Source organism: Chrysochloris asiatica, unplaced genomic scaffold (genome assembly GCF_000296735.1).
Source record: "Chrysochloris asiatica unplaced genomic scaffold, ChrAsi1.0 scaffold00114, whole genome shotgun sequence".
In the NCBI taxonomy this organism is placed as follows: domain Eukaryota; kingdom Metazoa; phylum Chordata; class Mammalia; order Afrosoricida; family Chrysochloridae; genus Chrysochloris; species Chrysochloris asiatica.
The window spans coordinates 6,006,695-6,015,493 of NW_006408632.1; the positions used below are offsets into that span (position 1 = coordinate 6,006,695).

The window sequence follows — 8,799 nt, forward strand, 5'->3', positions numbered from 1 at the left end:
ACGGCACATCACCACCGCCACCACCACCCTGTTTATAGGGCCGCAGTGAGTTGGCATTGACTCAGTAGCACAAAGCAATTGAAATGCTACTTTGATATGCAAATCATGGATTAAATAACCATCAATAAAATTTCTGTTATTGGCTGAATATGATTTTTGTTATAATAGTAGTAAGGCTCACATCTGTCCATTCATTATACTTTTTCCCCTTGCTCTTGCCCATTTAATTTTTTTCTGAGTTGGCTAAGAAAAGTTATATTACCTTGGATAGCATAATTTTCAACATATTGCAATTCTAAGCTATTAATTTTGATTTTGATTCACTATGGCCTAACAATATTTTTACCAAGGTGACTTGTCCTGAATTGATAGCACTGTGTTAAGATACATTAGCATAATTGTGTTTCTGTCAGATTTTTGGTTTCATAACAGTTGTTTTGGGGTTTTTTTTCCTTAAGTATTCTGTCATTCTGGCTCTGTGATGTGGCACTTAATATCAGTTGCCACTGATGTTAAGGATGGAGGACAGGCCTGGGGCAGGTTAAAATTCATCTGTGGTGCCATTTTACTAGGGGACTCTGAAAGAATGCAATCAGGGGCTGAAGATCATTTAAGGAGAAGATGCTGTGCCTTGTTATATAAGAATCATGATTGCTCAGTGGGTAAAAGCTTAGTTAACCAAAAGGTCAGAGGTTTGAGCGGTCGCTATGTGGAAGAGAAATGTGACAGTTTGCTTCAGTAAAGATTACAACCTTGGAGACCTTATAGAATCATTCTACTCTGTTCTGTAGGGTTATTGTGAGTCAAAATGAACTTCATGGTAATGGGCTTGGTGTTTTTTTGTTATAAAGTATGTGTTTCTGTTGGGTGTCATCCAGCTGATTCCAACACACAGTGACCCCATGTGATAAAATAGAACTGCCTCATAGTGGTTACGAATCGGGCTGCGAACCACAAGGTCAGCAGTTCGAAACTACCAGCTGTCCCTCAGGAGAAAGATGAGGCTTTCTGCTCCCGTAAATATTTACAGCCTCGGAAACCCTGTATAGGGTCGCTGTGAGTCGGAACCAACTCCATGGCACATAACAACAACAACGACATAGGGTTTTTCTAGGTTGTAATCTTTATGGACTCCTGGTGTGGCACTATGGGTTAATGCACCAGTTTAAACTGCAAGGTCAGCAGTTCAAGCTCACCAGCTGCTCCTCGGAAACCCTATACAGGGTCGCTATGGGTCGGAACCGACTCGACGGCACTTCACAACAATAGCAACAATGTTTATGGAAACAGATTTTAGGGTTTTTCTCTCTTATAGTGGACGGTGGGTTCAAATTGCCAGTCTTTTATTGGCAGCTGAATGCTTAATGACTGTACCATCAAGACTCCTTGTTAGGTGTTTAGCTCTTTGTATTTTATGTTTCTTTGCTATTCATTTTTTAAATTGCTATTGATTGCAAAAGCACTTTTGTGATAGACACTACATTCTGTATTCTATTACATTCTTTAATAATTTGTGAGGCAAACATCTTGATTCAAAATATATCATTTTCCTTAAAATTAAATCTAAATTAACTTTATTATTGTTGTTATTGGGTGCCATTGAGCTGGTTCAAACTCATTGTGATACTATGCACAATAGAATGAAACAATCCTTGATCTTATACCAACTGCACAATTGTTATGTTTGAGCCCCATTTTCTTACCATGGTGTCATTCCATCTCATTTTCTTCTTTTTCGATGACCTTCCTCTTTTCCAAGGGTAATGTCATTCTCAAGGGTCTAGTCCCACCTGGAAAAATATCCAAAATACAAGAAACATTGTCTTGTCATTCTTGATTCTAAGGAGGGTTCTGGCTGTAATTCTTCCAGCACAAATTTGTTTGTTCTTCTGACAGGTGATAGTGTTTTCAGTATTCTTCTCCAATACCATAATTCAAATGCATCAATTCTTCTACAGTCTTTCTTATTCGTGTTCAATTTTCACATGCATATGAGGCTTCTGAAAATACTATGGCTTGTGTCAGGTACACCTTAGTTCCAAACTGACATCTGTGCTCTTGAACACTTTAAAGAGATTTTGGGCAACAGTGTTGCCTAATGCATTACATCATTTGATTTCTTTTTTTTTTAAGTCTTATTGTGAATTATATGACAGTTTACATTGGAGAACATTAGTTTTACATTCTTTCTATCGTACATTGTTTCATTGCCATGGTTACAATCCCCTCCACCAGTCAATGAAAGGGTACATCCTATAAGCCTGCTCCTCCCTCCCTACTCCCACCCCTTCCCCGGCCTGTCATCAGCACATAGCCCCTCTCCCTCCCTGGGTCGTGAGTCCCCAGCTGCTCCATCTCTCCATGTCATCATCTCTGCCTCCATCTCAGGGATCGCTACCTCTCTGGGCAGGGTTCCGCTCTTTATTCTCCCTTCATGGTTCCAGGGACCTCTGCTCCTAGCCTGAAAAGTTAATCACTCCCCTCCTTGCCACAGAATGTCTACTTTAATGTTTACAACCTTCACAGTCAGTCTTGGTAACAATTATTCACTATTGTATCACAAGAGACCTATCCACATTTCCTTTAATCAGTCCCTCCTAGACAGATTGTATACTACTCAGTAGCGATTCTATCTTCCTCCAGGCCCTATGAATCTAGGTTCCCTCTTAAAAGCTTGTAAGCCAGTCACTTCTTGCCTTTGTTGCCCCCCCCCCCCATTTTGGATAGCCAATGTCCAAGTTGCCCATCCCTGTCTACTCTGTGTATGGAGGGGTTGGGAATGATCCTCGACGTAAAGATTTGTCCCCTCTTTTGAGCTACAGCATCCATAGATGTAGGTCAAGTTCATCAAATTGTATCAGATTACTCTTTTTTTCCTCTTCTTTCTTCTTCTAGTTACGCTCTGATCATCTAGTCATTGAGGCCAGGTCAAGTGGGTATTATCTGTAAGTGTGGGTGCTCTTGTGGATATGCCCTCTCTTCTTATCCACTGGACACTTCACTTTCCACTCTAGTCTTCCATGGCTATGTCACTGACTCTGGGCCCAAGAGTCCCCAGGTCTTGCCACACTGCTGGTCAACCAGGTCTTCACCTGGGTTCACAGGAGTCTATTGAACGTTGTAGGGCTTAGCTCACAGCCTCATAACTGTTTTTCCCTCACTTCCCCCTTGTTGGTGGCAAACGTGTATTCCCATTGAGTCTTAGTCTTGGAATGGGGTTTACTCTGAGGGGACCTGACCCCTTGCCTTGATGTCTCCTGGGCGGGCAACTTGCTTGTTCTTGTAGTAATCGTTCAGTCTGCCGTTATTGTTTTGTATTTTTCCTGTCAGTCTTTCCTTCAAGAGGTATCTTCTGTTCTTCTAGCTACTCCAGGCTGGTCTGCCCGTCCTCTCATGGGGAAATTTCTCACCTCTGAAGGTTCTGGATGCTGTTCAGGATTCCACCTATAGTCTTATGTAATGCAGAGGCTCCGAAGAAAGCTTCCTTCACTGGGCACGTTGTAGCCCCATTTTAAGTATTCCAATCAGTTATAAGCAGAAGATCATTTGATTTCTTGACTGCTGCTTCCATGAGCATTGCGTGTCGGTCTAAGCAAAATACAGTATTTGACAACTTCAATCATTTTTCCGTTTATTATCGTGTTATTTTTCGGTCCAGTTGTGAGGACTTTTTTTCCCCCATTGTGGTGCCATCCATACTGAGTCTTGCTGTGGCAGTGTAGAATAAGCACTGGACTGCTAATTGCAATGTTGATGGTTCAAACCTATCAGTCACTCCTTGAAAACTTTTATATAGGGTCACTCTGAGTTAGAACTGATTCAACAGCACTTAACAACCACAGCAACATACTGAAGGCTGTACTTTGTGATCTTCATAAGTAGTTAAGTTCTCTTTGTTTTCAGCAAGCAAGGTTGTGTCATCTCTACATATTGCAGGTTGTTTATGAGACTTCCTCCAAACCTGATGCAACATTTTTTTTCATATAATCCAGTTTCAAGGATTATTGTTCATCATACAGATTGAATAAGTATGGTGAAAGGATACAACCCTGGTGCACATCTTTCCTAATTTTAAACCATTCAGTTTCTACTTTTCCTTTTCTAACTACTGCCTCTTGGTCTATGCACAGGTTCCTTGTGAGCAGAATTGAATGTTCTGAAATAACCATTTTTCATAATGTTATCCATTGTTTGTTATGGCTCACACAGTTTGAATTCCTTTGCATAGTCAATAAAGTACAAGTAAACATCTTTCTGGTATTCTTTACTTTCAGCCAAGACCCATCTGACTTATGTAATTATAATCCTCATTCTTAGTCATCTTCTGAATCCAACTTGAATTTTTAACAGCTCCCTGGTGATGTACTGCTGCAACTTTTATCTTTGGCAAAACTTCACTTATGTATGAAATTATCTTTGGCAAAACTTCACTTATGTATGAAATTAATAATATTATTCAATGATTTTTTCATACCGTAATGAGTGATGACTCTTTTTTCTTTGGAAGACAAGAAACTTCATGTTTTTTTCTTACACTCTCAAATTTTCTAGCACATATCACTAGTTTAATCTAGAGTCAGAAGTACCATCATTACAAAATATTTAATGTCATTTTTCTGATTTTCTAATCTATTTTTTAACCATGATGCCAATATTAATGATTTTCAGTTTCATTAATAGTTTCAGTCCACATTTCTAATCTCCTTTGACACAACTAACTGCTGCTTTGAATGAAAAGAAGAGGAACTTTGAGCAGCCTTTAATATTTTCTGTGGCCTTCGGTATCTGACAATATCTTCTGGTGTTATTGAACCTGGATGACAATTTGGTTGATTATAAAATTATAAGGACATTACCTTGTCTCCTAAATAGTCTATAGAAACTTCCCCAGTTGCTTTCTGATACCTACTTTTTGCAGATGTCAACTTAATTACCTTCAAAGACAAACTAGTCTGAACATACATAAGAGGTCTTTAACAAGTTCATGGAAGAATAAAATTAAAAGATTATAATATAAACTTTATTTCTCAATATAAACTTCATCAGGTTCAAGGCACTTTTGCAATCAATGATGCCTGCCATTTGGTCCTTCCCTATAAAGAACTGACAATCTTGGAAATTGAACTGTCCTGGTATGGTGCTGTGGGTTGATGCACTGGACTGTAAAGTTGGTTTGAACTGCAAGGCCAGTGGTTCAAACTCACCAGTCACTCCTCGGAAACACTACATAGAGTTATTTTGGGTTAGAACCGGCTTGACCACACTTACCAACAACAATATATTTTGCACCATTAGTTGAAGAATAAATATGGGTCACTTTAAATTTTTCTCTTTTTTTAAAGCAAGAAGTCATAAGAAGCCACACCAAGACTGTAAGATAGATGCTTAATGATTTCCCACTGGAATTATCACAAAATTGCCCTTGTATGATGAAAGGAACGAGACGGGGCATTGTGGTGGAAAAGGACTCTGTGGTGAAGTTTTCCAACTTTGACTAACTTTCTCCAAACACTCTCATAATAAGCAGATAAAATCATTCTTTAGCTCTCCAGAGAGTCAACAAGCAAAATGCTTTGAACATTCCCCAAACTGTTGCCATTACCTTTGCTCTCGACTTTTGATTTGACTGGTGTACGTCAATGTGCTGGTAGCCATTGCTCTGATGGTTCTTTTTGTCATCATGATCATACTGGTATAGCCGTGTTTCATTTTCTGCTCCAGTTCTTCCAGGAAATATTTCAGAATCTTGATCCCACTTGTTTAACATTTCCATTGGAAGCTCTGCTCTTGTCTACAATTGATCTGGATGCAATCATTTTGGCACCCATTAAGTATAAAGTTTGCTCAACTTTAATTTTTTTCAAAAGAATTGTGTAAATGGAACCAGTTGAAACCTCTAAGGTGTTGGCTATTATTTCTGCTGTTAATTGTTGGGCTCTTCAATTAAGGCATGGTGGTGGTGGTGGTTATGTGCTGTGGAGTCAGTTCCGACTCATAGCAACCCTGTCCAGGGGTTTCCAAGGCTGTAAATCTTTATGGGAGCAGAAAGCCTCATCTTTCTCCCGCAGAATAGCTGGTAGTTTTGAACTGCTGACCTTGCGGTTCACAACCCAATTTGTAACCACTACGCTACAATTAAGGCATGAACAAAATTAATTGGTCTGCCACTATGAGCTTCATCTTCCACACCCTATGCTTTTGCTGCTATGTGCCACTGAGTTGGTTGAGACTCATATGCTACCCTGTATAGGGTTTCTGAGAATGTAAATCTGTAAGGGAACAGAAAGCCTTATCTCTCTACTGCAGAGTAGCTGGTGGATTCAAACCACTGACTCAGAGGTTTACTGTCAAACATGTAACTTACTATGCCAGCAAGGCTCCTTCAACAGTCTAGTCCCTTCTTAAAACTAGTCAATCCCCCCCTCCACACACAGAGTGGACGGAGATGGGCAACTTGGACATTGGATACTCAAATGGGGAGGGGGGGACTACAAAGGGAAGAAATGACTGGCTTACAAGCTTTCAAGAGGGAACCTAGTGCTAGGGAGCATGGCGGAAGGCAGAATCTCCAGTGGGTACCATTCAATCTGTCTGGGCGGAGCTGATGAAAGGAAATACAGATGGGTAACTCGTGATACTGTAGTGAATAATGCTTATCAGGATGGATTATGAGGGTTGGAAATGCAAAGGTAGACGTTTTGTAACAAGGAAGGGAGTGATTAATTCTACAGGCTAGGAGTGGAGGTCTCTGGGACTACCAACGGAGAAGAGCCGAGAGCGGAACCCTACCCAGAGAACCAGAGATGCCTGAGATGGAGACAGAGACGATGAGACGTGGAATGATGAAGTGGCTGGGGACTTTGGATCCAGAGAGGGAAAGGGACTGTTGGCTGAAAACTAGGGGGCGGGGGGCGCGGGATTCTAGGATATACCCTTTGGTTGGTTGGTGATGCATGGAGGGGATTGGAACCCATGGCAATGAGATGATGTACGTTGGAATGAATGTAAAACTAAAGTTCTCTTATGTAAACTATCATATAATTCACAATAAAACATTAAAAAAAAAAAAAAAACCTAGTCAATCCATTTCTAAACTGCTGATTTATGTGCAGTTTTGTCTCCATAAACTTTTTGTAAAGCATTAATGATTTCACTATTCTTCCACCCAAGTTTCACCATAAATTTGATGTTTATTCATGCTTCAATTTTAGCAGAGTTCATGTTGTTCTGACAGAGGCTTTGTTCAAAATGATGTCTTAACTGTTTTAGTGCCTCAAATTAAATCCTATTCAGACATGTTAGTATGAGTTTATTTTGGTACAAAAACATCTTACGGCCATGCATAGTTTATTTATAATACACGCTTTCCGTGAACTGTTTGAAGGACCCTTCAGATGTGTTGTGTGGGTATTTCTGCAGATTCCTTACAAGCATCCTTCCTCAATCAAGAAATTAAAAGTTTTACCAGGCCATGTCTAAATATTAATCTCTGACCATAGTTTTTGGACATTACATATTTAGTTCTGTTAATCTCTAGTCTTTGGTTTATCTTTAGATCTTGATTTTTCTTTCTGTTATATCTTTGATTATTGTTACTGATCAGTTTGCTTTGTTCTTTATAACCATTTAAGATTTTATTCAGTTTTCCGCCTTATGTAGTCATTTGCATATATGAGACCATTTCTCAAGTTTAAGGTCTATATCTTTCATTTGATTCTTTGTAGTCTTAAACCTTGTTTTCTGGGTCGACAAAAGATTTCATGTAATTTTGTTTAGTGTGCTTTTCATTTCATTATACTTTCTCCTCATCTTGTCCTGCTTTCTCATGGGGGTAGGTTAGACAGTGACTTTTTACAATTTGGCAAGAGTGGAATTTAGGCGCCTCAGGTCTTTATCTGTCCAGGGTCTTTATCTGTACTTTCTGGGAGCAATAGGAAAAGAAGAACATCTATTACATCTTTTAGGAAATAGACACTCATATTTGGCTGAAAATTTAAAGAAAAATTGCGAAGAATAAGAGGCAATGAAATGTATGGGCTTTTTTCAGTTGTCTAGTCATATTTCACTTATGTTTTCAAATAATGACCCTCATTTCCTGGTTTGCTTTATCTTAAACTTGTCATAAGCACAGGGATAGTCAGGTCAGCTCCACAAAATGTGGTCAACCCATATCATCTTAGAACATTTGATGTTTTAAGTTTCTAGTTAATATCAAAATAATTTTTACTGCTTTCCCTGCGTTACAGCATTTGACTCATTTGTCTTTCAAAGGACTAGTAAATGTTAATTTGCTTTAACAGCTTTGAATAGATTTTTATTGTTTCTTGCTACTGCCTTTCAACTCATGTAATTTGAAAACGAAATGCAAACTGTAAAACTCAATCAATCTGGTAGTATTCTTTTAATATCAATTCTTATATAATTAACCCCCAAACTGTGTTCAATTACTGACAATTAATCTTATGCACTTTGAGGGACAACACTAATTTTCCACTCAGTGGCATTTAAAAAGAAGGTGGTACAAATAACATAGGTAAAAAGCCCCTCCCTAAGAAGTTAGGCTTTATTATCATTGACTAGAGCATACAAATGCTTTCCATTGTAATCCACTGTAGGGGATCAGGTTTTCTTTAACTCTAAGACTGGTAGAATTGGGTAACAAGCATATAAGCAGAATCATACATACTTTAATTACAGTTCTCAGTAAGGTGGGAAGGTTTTTTTAAAAAAAATCCTAGATTTTCCCTGTTTTTTAAAATTATTTTTGAGTGAGCATTCTTATTGAAGGAGCCTTGGTAG

General features: G+C 38.8%; 1 protein-coding gene across 1 annotated transcript in view; it reads right to left on the minus strand.

The window, feature by feature from the left end:
• FANCL (Fanconi anemia, complementation group L) overlaps positions 1 to 5,767 on the minus strand; it is a 119,667-nt gene extending 113,900 nt beyond the window's left edge. The window contains exons 1-2 of the mRNA XM_006868032.1: positions 5,603 to 5,767; positions 4,857 to 4,952 (exon numbers count right to left, since the gene is read on the minus strand). Of these exons, the coding sequence (XP_006868094.1) occupies positions 4,857 to 4,952; positions 5,603 to 5,767 (261 nt within the window). The remainder of the gene's footprint in view (positions 1 to 4,856; positions 4,953 to 5,602) is intronic.
• Between the last annotated feature and the right edge of the window lie 3,032 nt (positions 5,768 to 8,799).